The sequence below is a fragment of the Peromyscus californicus genome, unplaced genomic scaffold (genome assembly GCF_007827085.1).
Source record: "Peromyscus californicus insignis strain IS unplaced genomic scaffold, ASM782708v3 Scaffold_3__1_contigs__length_106647218, whole genome shotgun sequence".
In the NCBI taxonomy this organism is placed as follows: domain Eukaryota; kingdom Metazoa; phylum Chordata; class Mammalia; order Rodentia; family Cricetidae; genus Peromyscus; species Peromyscus californicus.
In genome coordinates this window covers 36,687,205-36,705,383 of record NW_026294551.1, presented here as the reverse complement: position 1 = coordinate 36,705,383, position 18,179 = coordinate 36,687,205, and the positions used below count along the sequence as shown (strand labels likewise).

Here is an 18,179-nt window from a genome sequence, read left to right as displayed (position 1 = left end):
AGGGAAAATTTCATGTTTTAGCTGAGTCTTTCATATAAAGTGTCGGATGGTAGATATTATCGTAGAACTTGTTATGTTCTTTTTAAACAGGCAGAAAGTTTAAATGGATTCACTGAGTTTTGAAAACCTGGGCATAATAGCTACTAGAAATGCACGGAATGTAGTATTGCATTTCAGGGTACACACAGGGTCTGGGGTAAATCACAACGCATCTCTTAATCACTTCTAGCCAACGTTAGGAACAGGTATTAGAAGGATAGAAGGAACAGGACGAGCATTCTAGAAAACAGTTGGGAAATTTCAAAAGGGAAACAGGCAATGTGAGAAATCCACACAAAGAGGATGAGGTCACTTGTATATAATCACGGGCCATTGTTTTTTCAGAACAGCTGCTAGAATTCCCTCCATTTTCTCTGAACTGTCTCCATGAGTTACTGCTCATCTTTCACCCAGGTTGAGTCTGCTAACTCAGGAGGGGAGCTGCATGCCTTTGGAGCGTTTATTTGCGGTCATCATCAGAAACAGATGGACAGACACTTGTCTGTCCCAACATGATGTAGGTATTTGTACATTTCTTTGTTTTGTATAAACTGAGTTTGAGATTCTGTCTTGATTTTTAATTTGAGATTATTAAGACAATGAAACTTTTTAAAAAAAGATTTATTTTTACACGTGTAGGTGTTTTGTCTGCACTATGACTGTGTACCACGTGTATGCCTGGTACCCACAGAGGCCAGAAGAGGGTGCTGGATCCCTTGGAACTGGAGTTATAGATGGTTGTCAGCTGCCATGTGAGTGCTGGGAATCGAACACAGGTTCTCTGTAAGAGTGCTTAAAACCCAGCTCTCCAGCCCAGTGGAAATTATTTTTAAAAATAATGTCAATACTGCTCTTCAGTTTAGAATTCCCACTAAAGTGATTTGGTGACTTATTCACTTAAAGACTTTAGAAAACCCTAAGCAATTTAGCCATTAATTACCTTCACTCTGCAGGAAAGGCCGAGAAGCCAACGCCATTTTTAAGGGTTTGAGCAGCACCACTGCAGATAACACACATTTTCTTCTGCTCTGTCCTGACTCATTTAAGCGCTGACAAAGGGATTTTGTTAAATATAGGTTAGCATTCAGGAACACTTTGAATTTCCATCAGCCCCAAATCACAGACAAACCTTTAAACATATTTCTGAAACTAAGGTTAAATAAAATTTAGAGTGAGTGTATCACAGAAACAACCATGTTTTCTTTACAAGTAGTGCTGATTGCACGCAGGTTTCTTGTTGTGAGACAGGCTGGCCTTGAACTCCAGGGTTCAAGTGGTTTTTCTGCCTCAGGCTCCTGAGCAGTTAGCAATGTAAGCAGGCCCCTTTCTTCCTCACAGCAATCTGTTAAGGTGTGTTTGTACATGTGTGTTAATCAATCAGAAGAAAACTACAGTTGTGACAGTAAAACAAGCAAATTATCATTAAAATTTATTAGTAACAACATGCGATGCTTGTCACAATAAATTATGGCTATATGCCATCACAAAGAATGCGGCTGAATGTCTTCATTAGTAGTATATCAACTCATTCACTTTTTGGTTATCTGCAACTGTGCTTTAGCCTAAAAGCGGCTTGAGAAAGTCAGCATGAGGTAAACTACATTAAAAACAATGTGGTGTGTTGCTACGGCTATAACTGTGGGCTGAGCATCAAGTCTCTCTGGACCTTGGTTACCTCAAATTTACTATAATGAAGTATCACCTGCGTTACTGACTCTGGCAGGATGCTGCAATAACCAAACAAGCCAATGCTGTACAGCTCGGTGTAGCAGCATCTCCGTAGGGAAGGGTTTTAGATCTGCTATTCTCCTGCTTTGTCCCCATCAGGGAAGTTAACAACGCCATGCAGAGGGTGCTACAAGATCTGAAGGCATGATCAGGGGAAGCAGTGGATCTTGTGAATTCAAGAATATATTGCAGGACTGTAAGCACGCTATCCAATTTAAAAATTACAGGAAACACGTCAAGGGCTGGTGAGATGGCTCAGGAGGCTGTTAAATCTGACGACCCTGGTTTGATTCCCAGGACCCATACGATGGGGGCTAGAGCTAACTCCTGCAAGTTGTCCTTGAACCGCTGTACTCCCAACATCACACACACACACACAAATGTTAAGATGTTTCCTATGTTAAACAAATTGTTTACAGACCTAGTATAATCTTAACACATATATCCTGATATATGCCCACACTCAACAAAATAGTTGAGTGCCCTGTTCTCATTCCAGCTTTCACCATGTCTACTGCTATGTGAACTACGACGTAAACTGGTGGAGATGATCCTTTCAGCTATCTTTGGTATTCTGGGTGTAGCACAGCTCTAGATGCAAAGTAGACTCTCAAAGTATGTTAGATGGATGGGTACATAAATAGCAGTCGTATGGAAAGCTATTCCCTAGGAGAAGAGTCACAATGTCAACTAATTGTATATCATGCAATGAAATAATGGATTGCATATCATAACATGTTTTCAATGTACAAAATATGATATATAGTAACTATTTTCTTTGGATGTAAACAGAATAAAATTAATCTTGTTGCAGGGCAGTAATAGGAATGCAAGGCTTTTACAAAACGTCTGATATCATGGCTAATCAATTAGCTGACATCCAATTCACAATTTAGAATCCAACTACATCAGATTACTGCTGCTTATCTCAAAACTGCAGAAACACAACACCCTTTTGTAGATAAAGGTACATTCTTTATTGTAAAGAAAATTCTGGCCCAAATTAAAGAGATAAAGGTTTAATAATATGACTGAAAAAAGACTGGGAGAATAAAATTTAGGACAAGAATTTGGAAAAAAGAAAAGTTAAGAGTCCAGAAGTCGGTCAAATGAAGTAAACACAAGTGAGAGACAAGACACACATCGTTACTGGACTGTTCCACTCAAGCTGGGTGTGGCGGCACATGCCTACCACCCCTGCACTCGGTACAAAGAGGAAGCTCAGGAGTTCAAGCCCAGTTTCAGCTATATATCAAATTAAAGCCAGCCTGAGCTGCATGAGACTGTGTCCAAACCTATAAAACAGCAGAAGTCAGCATTTTATATATATATATATACACACACACTATATATATATATATATAATATATAACGTTAGGGAAATAATTAATAAAATCTTGGGCTGGAGAGCTGGCTCAGTGTCTAAAAGCACTGGCTGCTCTTCCACAGGATCGAAGCTCTAGTTCCAGCACCCATGTATATATATGCACACACACACACACACACACACACACACACACACACACACACACACGCATAACTTTTACTATGTTTTGGGGGTGCTGGGGATAGAACCTAGGACTTTTACTCAGCATGAATTCTACCACTGAGCTACACAACCAGCTCCGAAAATCTTAGCCATACCTGCAATCTTAGCTCTTGGGAGGCTGAGGCAGGAAGATCCTGTGTTCAAGCCCAACCCCAAAATTTACTGACATTTTGTCTCAATAAATGTGCTAAAAATTATTTTTAAAAATATTCCTTTAGCCAGTATTTACTATTAGATTTTCAAAGATTCATTTCTGGAACAAGCAATTTCCTGTAACGTTTCCTTTCTAATGCAATTAAAATTGTTTATTAGAGTGGAATTTGGTATAAGATGGGTTATTTTGGATCTAGTCCAAGAGCACTGGGTTACTAAAGGTAAAAAGTGGCCTTTCCAATAAAGTGATCCAGTGGCTCAGAGCCCATGGACACTGTAAGCTCCAGAGTGAGACAGGAAGCCAGGCCACTAATGGTCCCATCCAAGGAAACCTTACTAAACAACTGTGATAAAAAAGACATGAAAATCATTTAAGCCGGGTGGATTATAGCATTGGTCATTTTTGTTCCAAATAACCCTTTCCTGTGATATCCTTCATTGTTTCATAGGACGGCTATTTCACAAGGAAGCTTTAGTCTCCTTATGCATGCACTGTCTGATGTAGCCTTACATTTTTTTAATTATGAAATATTTCACTAGAAATACTTCTTTACAAAAGAATGCAGTGCCTTTACTATGCGGATAGACAAGACTACCAAAAGTTTATAAAGAATCAAGTTTCTGTGTAGCTCACTGAGAAAGCTAAGATTAAAGAGAGGTGAGAATCGTGTGGCAATCCAATATAAAAATAATACCATTAGCTCCTGATGGCTATGACAGCCAGTCCTTCAAGTGATGTCATAACAGGCACTTTGCACAGAGACGTTTATAAGCACTTCTAAAAGATTAAATACTTCAAATGCATTTTATTATAAGCAGAAAACATGGCAAAGTCCTATTTTTGAAAAATGTAAAAATGGCTCTTTTTTAATAATGTATTGAATGGAAACAACACAAGAGGAGTAAAGTTTTATGGAAACACAGAAACAGCACCCAGGTCTCAAAGCCATATAAGAATACAACGCACAGTAAGACTATAGTTTAGAGTTCTCATTAACTTCCTACACAATTGGAGAAAGCTGTCAGTGGTTCATCTAAAACTCACCTACTGAGTCATGAGAAGAATCTACTCTTTACATGGACCTTTCTTTCATCAACAATGGCCATTCTCCCACTGGTAGAGTTCATGGTGCATGGCCCATGTGCTGTACATACCTTCAACCCTTGGATAAATGCAATGTTAAGGTATTACTTCATGTGTCTTAAACATTTAAGACAAACTACTTGATAATTTCTACTACATATTTTAAAAAATTTCAAAAAGTAAACCAGTAAAAGAATTTTTCTTTGTGTCTTTTACAGTTATTACTGCCAGTTGATTTGTCCATAGTTAGGGAAGGCATCATAGAAGCCAGGGGTACTGCAGAGGCACAGGGACCTCACTAATGACTGTGATTTGCTATATGTCAGGTACTCTTTTACATGACCTTCTATGTTTCAATTTTAACTCTAAAAGCATCTCTTGTTATCACTAGCAAAAACAGCCTATCTCCTACTCTCAAAAGGCCAGCAGCTTACTTTTGGGACGATCATCTTGTTCAGAATGATGATCTGAGGAGACCCTCTGATCTATTACAGTATTATTCTTGTATAAAAAAAATTAAACATTTTTGAAATACTGAGAGCTTGTGGAACATCTCTGAAAACTACTTAGTAATGTGCAGAGAGTAGTAGATTTTGGGAAAAAAATCATGTAGGAAAAGAGGTGGTATTTGTGATTAAGTTGGGTACCCAACTGTAAAGTGATGGGTTTGATGTTTTCCCCGTAGTTTAACGATTCTTCTCAAGGCAGTTTCAAGCTGAGTGTGATACACTGTAAACCCAGAGCTTGGGAGATGGAGACAGGGGAACTGGGAGTTCAAGGCCGGAATGGAATACATGAAATCCTGTCTCAAAACCAAAACCAAAACACCCAATCAAACATCAAAAACGGAAAAAGGGCAACTCCAAAGGTATCAGAAATGTTTAAACTGCATCAGTTAAAACAAATATCCAGCTTTCTAAGTCACTATACACATACGTATGTTCCCAGAATGTAGATAAGTCAGTCATCTGACCTTTTCTATACAATTGTATGCTTCATTTTAAGCATTTTGGAACAAAACTGACTCAGAATAAAATAACAACAGCTATTCCTTTAAATGCCTAAAAGTATTTGCCAAGCCTTTCCAGTATTAAAGCCTATATTTTATAAATGAAGCTAACCCTTTGAAGGCATGGTCCTGCCATGTAACCAGGAGCAGAGGCCGTTTCTGTCTTCTGCCACACATTCTTTCCAGGGCCTGCTACTACCCCTATCTATGACTTAAGAGCCACAACAGGGGGAATGGTTTCTTTCAAAACAATGTAGGAATCAGCTAAATCCACAGATAAATTCCTTACTTGGTAAGCTGTCAATTCAAATTCCATGTACCAAATCGAAATGCTATTAAAATTAAAGCAAACACACGCATACGTGATAACTCGCTTACGCGAAAGAACATAAAAATATAATGACTGGGAATTTTGATTTGTTAATAAACCATGCAGAGAAGTTGAACACTTATAAAATTTCAGTTCAGGCTGGATACAGCTCAATGCTAGAACGCCTACTCAGCATGCGAGGCCCTGGGCTTGATGTCCATACACATACTACTCTCTCAATTCAAATCACCCTAAAGAGTCTTAATGCCCATTCTTTGGGGAAAAAAATCAGTGGATGTAATTTTGGAATGTCAGAGGTGGCCATCTTTTATAAATATTTTATAGATACACAGTTTCACTCTCTAAAACTTGCACACACTCAAAATTCACAGTAGAATCCTGTTCTTTCAGGGAGCGTATTTCAGAGACTGTTTTAAATATGTGTATATGTATATATATATGTAACATCTGCTTATTTACTAAATTTACATGCCAAGTTTTCCATCGTAATAGTTAAAGAATTAAAACTTTATACCAGAATGTATCACATCTCTGGCACTGCTAGTATCTGTGTATTATTTCCGTATGTGTGCACATGCATATGTGTACATGAGTGTGTGTACACGTGTGTGTGGAGACCAGAGGGTGAGGCACATCCCTTTCTCTGATGACAGTGAAGCTTCCCCGAGTTCCCCGTGTTCTTCTTCAGTGTCAACAGGATCAAAGAGTTCAGGTGTGAAACACAGAGAGTCGTCCTCTGCTTCTGCTTCAGTAGCTTTATTTGAACTGGCATGCTTGGCTTCTTCTTCACTTCCTGGAGACAATTCACTGTCCAGGTGGAGGTCTTTCTTTAGAACTGATATTTGCAATATTTCAAATGGCATTCTATAACTGCATATAATTTTGTTTCTGATATTTTAGTTTTAGCAAACAAAAAGACCCCAAATTCAATGAAATATGCATACTCTTACCTTTTTCTCTCTAATAAACGAGTTATAAACAATTTTTTTCTTTTGACTTTGAAGTAGGCCCAGAGCCTCAGTCTTCCACATGCTGGGAAAGCAGCTGTGTGCGCTACGTCCAATCTCAGGCAGGTTAATGAAACAGCAAGCTTTTGGAGATAAACTACGATTTCCAAAAACATCTATGAATTTGCATTAAAACATACAGTAACATATGGCTGAAGTGTGGCTAGACTCAACTGGGATTAATCTCTGTATATTCGTATGAAATCACAATAAGTGAACTATAAAACATGAGTGATTTTGTGAAACTGAAAGTGCCCAGGAAACTAGACATTAGAGGAAGTACTTTGTATGGATTACCTACTTAAAATTCTAGAATAAAACTTGTATTTCTGAACATAAAACAGACAAATCTGATAAGGACTTACAATGAAAATATATCTAAACAATTAAAATTATACCATTTCCCCACTGTACAAATTATTATTTACACAAGGAGGCTTGACCACATCCTGACAGCACTAGCCAAGGTCAGGGAGCCCCTCACTACTGCTTCCAGGTCCTCACGCCTGTGCACGAGCTTCCCCAGGTCAATTCGCTTAGACGAGCTGTCGGCTTTGTTCTCTCCCACCGGGCACGCCTCCATTCAACTTGGTTCTGTGGGCCTTCGACTCTCATTTCTGCCCGAATCCAGTTCCAGTTTCAAAGAGGTCTTCAGCTGAGAAACAATCCGAATCATTACTGGATCTATCGGCTTCCCTGAGGTCCCCGTGTTCTTCATCGGTGTCAACAGGATCAAAGAGTTCAGGTGTGAAACACAGAGAGTCGTCCTCAGGTGCTTCTGCTTCAGTAGCTTTATTTGAACTGGCATGCTTGGCTTCTTCTTCACTTCCTGCAGGCAAGTCCCTATCCGGATGGTGGTCTTTCTCAGGGCAGAAGAACTGTCTGGAATGGTTCTTAGCAGGAGTCACGTCAACCTCCACTGACGAAATCACGATTTCTGACTGAAGGTGAGCTGTGAACGATGTCTCAGCTGCTTCGTTTGAGGTCACACATTCACCCGTGAGTGGCAAAGCGGTTTTATCTTCTGTCTTGAAGGCGGAAGAACCAGAGGCGTGGCTCTCTGAAGACACAAGCACAGGTGTGTGATTCTTTACTTTCCTAGTGCAGTGCCGGCTCAGAGAACTAAAGACAGGCCAGCTGACTGGTTCTGTTTGCTTCCCGAAAGTGGGGCTGGAGGATCTGGAAATGACATTTCTCTCTGTTTTCACTGTTTGAACAGATTCGCCTCTTAGCACTGGATCACCTAAGAATACAAAAACTTAAGTTAGTGTCAACTCTGTGCTCCTAGGGAACATTAACTGTTATGTAATTATTTTTTTTTAAGTTAGAAATACTTTAACAGCAGTATAAAATACACGGTCAGCACCTACCACCAGCAACACTGAACTTTCATCTTGGAATTTAAAGGCGAGAATGTCAACTCTAAAGAAACTGGTTCTCCAGTACTTCCTGGCCTGAGTTAGAACGGTATTTGCAAATGATCATATAAACACTATGGCGACCACAATGGTACAGAAGAAGAGGAAGGATAAAAAGGAAGAGGAAATGATGGAGTGGAACGGGCCGCTGCCTGAGGAGCCAGTGCAGAGCGCTGGCCCGGCATCTGCAAGACTCCTGCACTGTAGGGGGAAAGAAAAAGGAGAAATCTGCCTCAAAAATCCACCAAGTAGTGACCGAGGAAAAGACTAGCCCTCCTATTTAAAAAGTAAGCACACTGACTGTTCAAAGGCTATATATGCTATTTCTCATATTATAAAACTGGTCATCATGTAAGGCCAGAACTGGATCCTAGGCTTCCTGATTGCCACTGTAACAGCCCTGAAGTCACTCTGATACTTACTTAAAAGCACATAGCACAAAATATTTGAAAACAGGTATGATAAGCTACATGGATTATTAAAATTAAAATTATACCCAATCACCGAAATCTGGAATATTTTTTTTTGTTACAGGTCAGATGGCAAATATTTTAGGTTTTATTGCCCATATTATGTCTGCTTCAACTGTTCAAGTAGGCTATTCTGGATAAAACTACAATTACTCAACTTTGTTGTTTTGGGATTATGTAAGCAAGTGAATATATGACCTAGTTGCATTAAACTTCAAACATAAAACAAGCCCGCAGGATGGGCCAGGGTTCAATCCCTGATACAGTCCATGATTCCTAACACTTTAAAACATTATTATTATTATTATTATTATTTTATCATTCAGAATAAATGACTCACATGTCAGATTCAAATAAGGAGTGGTCCTAAATGGGACCTTTCAGTTACAGAGGCTTGCTGCAGCTAAGGATGGCTGGCCTTGAGTTCTTGTTCTTTTTTTTTTTTTTTTCAATTTAATACGACTTCTGTCTAAAAGTTTACATTTATTTATTGTGTGTATGACGATGGGGGCATGCACACCAGGCATGCATGTGGAGCTCAGAGGAGCAGCTTGCAGGAATGCTTCATTCTTTCCGGATTTTAGGGGTCAAATGCAGGTTGTCACATGTGGCAGCAAGCCCCTTTGCCTGCTGAGCCATCTCACCAGTCCTGGCCTAGAATTCCTGGCTCTCTCACCTCTGCCTCCAGCATGTCGGGATTATGGGGTTACAGGTATGTGCCATGATACCCAGTTCAGCTCAATTTTTATAAAGCCTTTAAAATAACGTCTACCACTTACATAGTTATTTTACAATGCTATGTTTATTGTCTTATTTGAGTTTTACAATCCAACTTAGAGGGATAGATAGGTAGGCAGGTTATTCACTTTTTCTATTATATATAAAAAGGTCAAGTGGCTTGTTCACACTTAACAATGCTAGTTAAGGGGCAAAGCTAATGGAAAACCAGAAAATACACTTTGGTATCCTAACAAAAGTCTGTCCCCATTCAAACATACTGGATTATTTTATCAACACTTCACGTTATAAACCAATTAATCTGTACCCAAGTCATTATCATTTTCCTATTATATAATGAAACTGAAAAAGGGCAGACTTCAACATACTTTTCTTCCTGCTGGAGACAGCGTGACTCAGTACTGACGGGTTTTGGGCAGCCATTTTTGGACTCTGCAGCTCCTGGACACACACTTCTGCCGCTTCTTCCCTAGAACTTCCTGGCGACAGAGGACTTGCTTTTGACACACTTGTAAGAGTGCTATCCTCCAAACGGGCCACTTCCAGAGTAGACTCCTTGTCTTTTATACACTTTTTGTCTTTTTTGGCTCTATTAGTAACTTTCTGGTGCCTTTTGGAAAACTCAGTCAAGGACTCCAGGGCACTTGCAAAGGTTGAGTGGTGCTGAATCTGCTGCCTCACCCATTTAGAAAGCCCTAAAAAACAGTGGATCCAAGTGAGAAACTGGTTACTTAGTTACCAAAATATTTACGCATTAAGATTAACTTTACTGTTTCTAGTGAAGCGACCTAATTTGCATTTGAATACAAGGAATGGCTTTCAAACTTTTATTACATATATATTGCATGTATATGAGCTATGAAGGGATTATGGCATGAAAAAGGCATCATTAGTTTCAAAATACTGAAAGTTGAAAATGCAGGCAATGTGCCTAATCCACCCAATCAGAGTTTAGCCACACAGGGAGCTGCGGAGCACCGGCTGTTTGCTGCTGTGATCACGGGACACACTGGGAGCCGAAGCTCCTCGCCGGTGCCAGCATCTCCGACACGCTGATCATCAGCCAGGCAAAGAGCAAACCTCTCTCCAGTGCAACTTCTGCTGACTGTGTTCACAGCACTGTAACAAAGCTGGAAGTGTCTAGAAACTGGGCCAGTAACGCGAGTCCCGGGTGTAAATGCTGTGCAAGTCTGATGCCCTGAGTGCCACTCCTGGAACCCACGTGAAGGGGGTAGGAGAGAAGTGACTCAACCAGGTTGTCCTCTGACCTCTACACGTGCACCAGGGCCCCCTCCCTCACACTGCATCGTACATGCAGGGTAAGACGGTGTGAGTAACGCACCTTTCCATGCCAACAATCTAAATTTGTCTCCTTTCCCAAAAGTAAACTCAAGATGCCAGTCTCAAAGTTTTTTTTTCTTTCCTGTCCCTTCCTCCACTAGTTCCTTAAACTAGTCTGGGAGTGGAAGAAGCTGCAAGGCTTTCCCGGGGAAAATTATATCTATCCAAATTGTTATTTATTTACACAATAATAAGCACAAGAGATATGACTCAACCAGGGACATGTTAAAATTGTATATGAACTGTATAAAACAAACCATATTAAGAGCTTAAGGTGTTTTGTGTATGGTTAGTTTTATACTAAAATAAAAAATATTTAGATTTTAAAAATACTCAAATTATCATAAAACTATCAAAAAAAATTCCCTGAATAATGCTGCAAAAACTGTCATTGTCTTGGAATAATTAAGTTTTAAAAAATTGTGCCGGGCGGTGGTGGCGCATGCCTTTAATCCCAGCACTCGGGAGGCAGAGCCAGGCGGATCTCTGTGAGTTCGAGGCCAGCCTGGACTACCAAGTGAGTCCCAGGAAAGGAGCAAAGCTACACAGAGAAACCCTGTCTCGAAAAAAAAACAAACAAAAAAAAAATTGTTCATTTATTTGTGTATGTGTGTGTGTGTGCTCGAGTTGTGTGTGTGTGGCTTGTGAGCTCATGAAGGTTGGAGGCTGATGCTGAGTGTCTTCCTGTATTATTCTCCACCTTGTTTTTTGAGACAAGGTCTCTCCTCACTGAACCTAGAGCTCACAATTTTGGCTACACTGGTTGGCCAAGCAAGTCCCCAAGATCTGCTTATCTCTTTCCCTGCAATTCTGGTATTGCAAATGCATGCAACCGCAGCTGCTGTGCTGAGAACCTGCACTCAGGTCCTCATGCTTTAACAGTAAGCCTTTTACCCACTGAGCCATCTCCCCAGCCCTGCAGTAAAGAGCTTAAAAAGTCACCATGGCATTATGTTTAAAGAAGATGAAATAGGGCTTCATGAAACCTAAATTATTACACTGTAATTTCAAGTATATTTCTTTAGTTTTCTTTTCTTTTTTTTTTTTTTTTTTGTTTTTTTGTTTTTTGAGACAAGGTTTCTCTGTGTAGCTTTGTGCCTTTCCTGGAACTCGCTTTGGAGACCAGGCTGGCCTCGAACTCACAGAGATCCGCCTGGCTCTGCCTCCCGAGTGCTGGGATTAAAGGCGTGCGCCACCACCGCCCGGCTAGTTTTCTTAAAATGGAATTTTTCTGAGTTATCTATGTGTGAAAATAGAATTTAAACAAAAAATTGCCATTAAAATAAATTTATGCATCATGTTAGTATTACCAAAGTAAGGAAACACTTCATAATTTACAAATGCCTGAAAATGAAATTAAAATATTCCAGAAACTTGGAAATATTTGATCCTAACATATTAATAAATCTGAGCGATGAAATAAAAACTTGAGTTTTTATCTTTTTTAAGAAAAGCACTAACATTAACTTTATTTTGAAAAAATGATTGTGTCAAATGAAAATGTAAATTCTCTAAAACTGAAAACTTTTAGTACTATCATTTCTTCATTTTGGGTTTTTTTATAATCAAAGAAAGTCTTTTTAGCACAAGACATCATTGCCGACCTTTGACCACTCAGCAGGGTCTGCGCTCCACCTGCTGACTAAACACGAGTACTTAGGGTCTGAGCTCCACCTGCTGACTAAACACCAGTACTTAGGGTCTGAGCTCCACCTGCTGACTAAACACGAGTACTTAGTATTTTCGCTTTTAGATACGGCTTGATCTGAGGTGCTGCGTTGTATAGACCAAAAAAAAAAAAAGTAGGGGAAAAACTCTAAGAGCAACATACTCTGCTTTAAATCTTGACAGCAAGCGCGTTTCTGGTATTGACTGAATGGACTGTCACTGCTGGATGAAAACCACAGGCAGATAATACCTGTTAAATGACCATCTACTTACCTTCCTGCCCACTGGCACTTTACTTCCTTTTAGAAAATACTTGCTTTGACTAACATGAACTTTATTTTGTGTGTATGTATATTGTACATGTGTGTGCACACCTGCACGTATGCCTGTGAGTGGATGCTGGAGACTGAAGTTAGGCATTTCCTCAGTTATTCTCCACCTTATTTTTTGAGACAGGATCTCTCCCTGAACTAGAAGCTTGTCTGTTTGGCTCTACCCCCTGTCCAGCAAGCTCCAGCAAGCTGCCTGCCTCCCTTCCCTGTGGCACAGGAGTTACAGAAGTGCTCCCCTGCACCTGACTTTTACGTGGGTGCTGGAGATATGACCTCTGGTCCTAATGTTTACATAACAAACACTTCCCAACTGAGCCCTCTCCCTAGCCCTTTAAATAAAACTCAGAAGAACAGAAACATATTTAAAGAAACAAGCAAATAAATACAATAGCAAACTTGAAAATAAATTAATCAAGCAGCCAAAAGAGATGTACTTACATAAGTGAAAAAACTTAGTATTTTTTGAAAAATAAGAGAAAGAACCTTTTCTTTGACAATGGTAAACAAAATACTGCTACATTATTAAATTATGTGCCATAGTCTATAAAATTGAAAAGTAATAATTGACTTAATAGTTGATGACTAAAAATTTTCTCATCCATAAAGAATTTTTACAAACACATGAGAATTCAAAGACTAGCTTTCCAGTTAGTTTGATCTCCTGATTCGAATTTGCATTCTAATTCTTCATTTTTACAAATGAAGCTACAGAGGTCTGGAGAGATGACTCAGTCAATATGGTGCTTCTTGATGGATACGGAGACTTGAGTAGAATTTGGTCCCCAGAACTCACATAAAAAAGCTGGGAGTGGTGGTGCACCCGTGTAACCCCAGCACTGAACAGGCAGACCCCTGGGCCTTGTGGCCAGCCAGCCGAGCCTAAGCAGTGAGCCCAGGCCAGTGAGATCCTGTTTCAGAAAACAAGCTGACGGCTCCTGAGGAACCACACCTGAGGTTGACATCCATGTACACGCACACACATGCATTTGTATCCCCATGTGTGTACACACACACACACACACACACACACACACACACACACACACACACAGGGTAATAAAAATAGGAGCCATAAAATATAAAAAATTTATGATGGCAGAACAGGAAACCCCAGATCCCACGTTCCTCCTTTAGAAACATGGATCCAATAATTCACGGACCAAACCCCTTTATGAGAAATCCAGAGAGAAGTTAAAAAGTTCTGGAACCCAGGCTAGAGCAAAACCAATTGTCTCAAAGCAGGCAGGCAAATGTGTGGAACCTTCTCACACAGTCCTCCTCTCAGACCGGAGCCACAGGACTAGGAGTGAAGTTCCTGGAAGGAAGACTGGAGGGCAGGCCCAAGTCCTGAAGTTTGCTTCTGCCCTCTCTGTCTGGAAGCGCTGGCAGCGGGCGGCGGCGGCTGCTCCAGAACTACGTTACAGGACACAGAGGCTGCTCCAGCTCAGCAGCACTTCAGGAAAGAGAAGACTGGTGTGGAATGGATGTCAGCTTTTCAATGAACGCCTAGGACTGGATTGTCCCAGTGGTAAGGGAGCACTCACATTATATGGCAAATTCTCCAGAGCTGGATGGCAGCATGCTGCTGCTTAAGAGACCTCACAGCACAAGAGACAGACAAGAAGGCACAACAGGTTCTGATATCTAGGGAGAAAAAGAGGGCCAAGAGAGAAACTGGCAAAGCCCTCTAGTTAGGTCCCCACACAGGGAATGCAGAGACCAGAGCCATACAGAAGATCAGGGCTACCAGCTGCCCAGCAGGCTGAGGAGTGAGGTCTGTCCGTGTGAAGTTGCTGAAGCAGAAACTTCTGAGAGGTGACTTTCATCAGATGTGTGTAGAGACCAATACAACATCACAAAGACACATGGGACACAGCTCCATCACAGGAGCAAGCTAACTTCGGAACACGTGAGAGCAGGAGAGAGGGGAGGGGAACAAGAGAGAGTATGAGCGTTAATCACCAAAGAGATAAAGAACGAAAAACAAAAAGAACCAAATTCTGGAGCTGAAACGTTCACTCACTAGAGGGGCTCAACTGTAGATCTGATCAAGCAGAGGAAAAACCTCAGATGATCTGAAATTACACAGAGGAGCAAAAATGAAAAAAAAAAAAGTGAAGCAAGCCCAGCGGAATTATGGGAGACCCATTAAGCAGGACAGTGTGTTTCAGGACTCCTAGAAAAGGCGAAAGAGTTAGGAGGCTTCTTTACAGAAAAGTGGAAGGAGTCAGGAATCTGAGACTGACCTCGGCTACATAACAAGTTTAAAGCCAGTCTAAGCTTCATGAAGCCCTCAAAAAACACAAAACAAAGACAAGTGCATGCCTTTAATTAGAGCACTCTGGATGCAGAGGTGGGTGAGTGGATCTCTGTGAATTTGAGGCCAGCCTGGTCTACATAGGGAGTTCTAGGCCAGTCAGGGCTGCAGAGGACCTTGTCTCAAAACAACAAAAACGAAACAAAAAGTTTAGTGATGCAAAATGGCTTCATGCTTGTAATCCCAGTATTTGGAAAGCCAAGGAGACAAGGCTCTCTCTTAAAAAAGCAATAAATTAAAATAAAACAAAAGACAGATTATAATCCAGTTGTCTAAGACCAGAGCAAAAGAAAATAAAAGCAGCAAGACAAAAGCAATCCATCACATGCAAGTAGACTTCCAAAGACTGCCGATGGATTTCTCAGGAGAAATCTCACAGGCTTCAAGGGGATGAGGTGATAGGTTCAAAGCGCTGAAAAGAAAAGCCCCACACTACTAACTAGGAATGCTACATCTGGCTAAACTGTCCATCACAACGCAGGTGCGATAGCCTTTCTCAGATTAACAAAGGCGGAGGGAGGGAGTTCCTGACCACTGGGTCTGCTTTGTAAGAAACGGTGAAAGGAACACAGTAGCCCATCAAAGTGCAGCTTGCCAACAAAGGCAACTGGACAGACAGCTACCAAATATTTCAGAACAGTAATGACATCCTTCCCCCTTTTCCAGTGCTGAGGATTGAACCCAGGACCCCTGTCAGGGAAAAGGGAAGTACTTGACCGCTGAGCTACATCCAAGCACAAATCACTTTTAATTTTGGCACAGAATCTAAAAAATAAAAGTCTACAAGATAATAATCAGTATAAAATATGTAGGTAGAAACATAACTTTAAGAGGCTAGTTTATGACTTGAACACAAATGTTGGTGACAGGAAAGTCACTGTTTCTGTTGGGAGACGGCTCAGTGGGTAAAGCACTTGCCACGCAACAGTGCGGAACAGAGTTTGAATCCCCGGGATCCAGGAAAAGCATGATGAGTCGTCCCAGTGCTCCCCAGGGATAACGGGAGGCAGAGAGAGAATCCCGCGAAGCCCTTGCTCCCTAACCTGGCAGACGCAGGGGGATAACAACAGAGACCTTGTTTCACACAAGGTAAAAGCTGAGGACACCTATCCGAGGGTGGACTCTAACCTCTACATACTCGTACACCATGTCATGTGTGTGCCACATTCACACACGAATGCATCCCCCACACACTGTACACACACACACATACACACACACACAAGCAGATGTTTAGTAAAGTGGTAAGTGCTGTGTAGCAATTTCCTCCGCGATAAGACCTTCCGTCTTGGAGGGAAGCTCACCAAGATACAGTTCTCTAAAGCAGTGGTTCTCAGCCTGTGGTCGCAACCCCTTTGTGGGGGTCAAATGACCCTTTCATAGGGTCATCTAAGAGCATTGGAAAACGCAGATGTTTACATTGTGATTCATAATAATAGCAAAATTACAGTTATGAAGTAGCAATAAAAATAATTTTATGGTTGGAGGTCACAATATGAGAAACTGTGCCGGGTGGTGGTGGTAGTGCCCGCCTTTAATCTCAGCACTTGGGAGGCAGAGCCAGGCGGATCTCTGTGAGTTCGAGACCAGCCTGGTCTACAGAGCAAGAGCCAGGACAGAGACCAAAACTACACAGAGAAACCCTGTCTTGAAACCCCGCCCCCAATGAATAAATAAATAAATAAAAATAAAAAATGAAAATAAAATATGAGAAACTATATTTAAGGGTTGAAACATTAGGAAGGTTGAGTGTTGTGGGATATTTGATCACACTGTGTGAAGATGTGTTCATCCTTCCTCACCTGCCTAAGGCACCTTCTGATTGGCGAATAAAGAGCTGAATGGCCAATAACTAGGCAGAAGAGGATAGGCAGGATTTCAGGAGAGAGAGAGAGGAAGTGGGGTGGGGTGGGGGGAGACTCTGAGAGGAGGGAGATTTGCCAGCAGGATGCCAAGGAAGTTGTCTGTACTGAGGGGAGGTAATGTGCCATGTGGCAGCACGTAGATTAATATAAATGGGTTAATTTAAGTTTTAAGAGCTAGTTGGGAACAAGCCTAAGCTAAGGCTAAGCTTTCATATTTAATGAGAAGTCTCTTTGTCATTATTTGGGAGCTGGCGGACCAAAGAAAGTCTGACTACAGTTGAGAAGCACTGTTCTAAAGGAGGTGAAACACTCCATCCGCTCCAGAAGCAACAACTCAAAGGCTCCTGGAAGTTCCTGAAACTGACCAGAGAGACAAGCTTCCTCCTTCCTTAAGTACACATAAGCAGTAAGAACTGCTGAAAAGTACTCAGAGCAGCCAAGCTGCCTGGAAGAGGCAGAGTTTAGCTGAGCTGCCTGAGGAGGCAGATTCCAGCCAATGCTCAGAAGAGGTTCAGACCAGCTGAGCCGCCTGGAAAAGACATTCTCCAGTCTGTTGAGCTGCCTGCAGCTTTGCCCTGTGCTCCAGGTTTCCAACTTTTGTGTACAAGTCATAGAAGAAAAAAATAAGGAGAAATCTCCAAAATACTGATCTTCATAAATATCTGCTGGTCTAGAACTTACATACGATCCAGTGACTTTATTCTTAAATACGATAAAGTGTCTAACCACCCATGTTCACTGTAGTCCCCGGGATCCAACAAGTAGAAACAACCTAAATGCCCACTTAGAGATGAACAGAGAAATACGCCCTGCACGCACTGTATTCTTCAGCCGTAGACAATGAGGAAATCCTGTTGGGTACTTCAACAAGGATGAACCTTGAGGATAGTATACTAAGTGAAACACGACAGTCACAGAGGGACACATACTGCAAGACTCAACTTTACATGCATCATCTAAGTCACTGAACTCAACGGGGAAAGGGCAGTTGCCACTGTATGGGGAAGGACAAAATGGGGTACTGATGGCCAATCAGTGTAAAGTTTCAGGTATTAAGATGACAGGTTCTACAGATCTAATGTGCAGTATCGTTTACAGTTAGTATTACATTACACACAGTTATATAAAAT

At 41.1% G+C, this 18,179-nt stretch overlaps 1 protein-coding gene across 1 annotated transcript in view; it reads right to left on the bottom strand.

Moving 5' to 3' along the window:
* Nucleotides 1–1,530: 1,530 nt before the first annotated feature.
* The window catches only part of Brip1 (BRCA1 interacting helicase 1), a 145,613-nt gene continuing 128,964 nt past the window's right edge, over nucleotides 1,531–18,179 (bottom strand). Inside the window, exons 19-20 of the mRNA XM_052758486.1 lie at nucleotides 9,895–10,221; nucleotides 1,531–8,143 (exon numbers count right to left, since the gene is read on the bottom strand). Coding sequence (XP_052614446.1) covers nucleotides 7,512–8,143; nucleotides 9,895–10,221 — 959 coding nt within the window. The 3' untranslated portion in view covers nucleotides 1,531–7,511. The remainder of the gene's footprint in view (nucleotides 8,144–9,894; nucleotides 10,222–18,179) is intronic.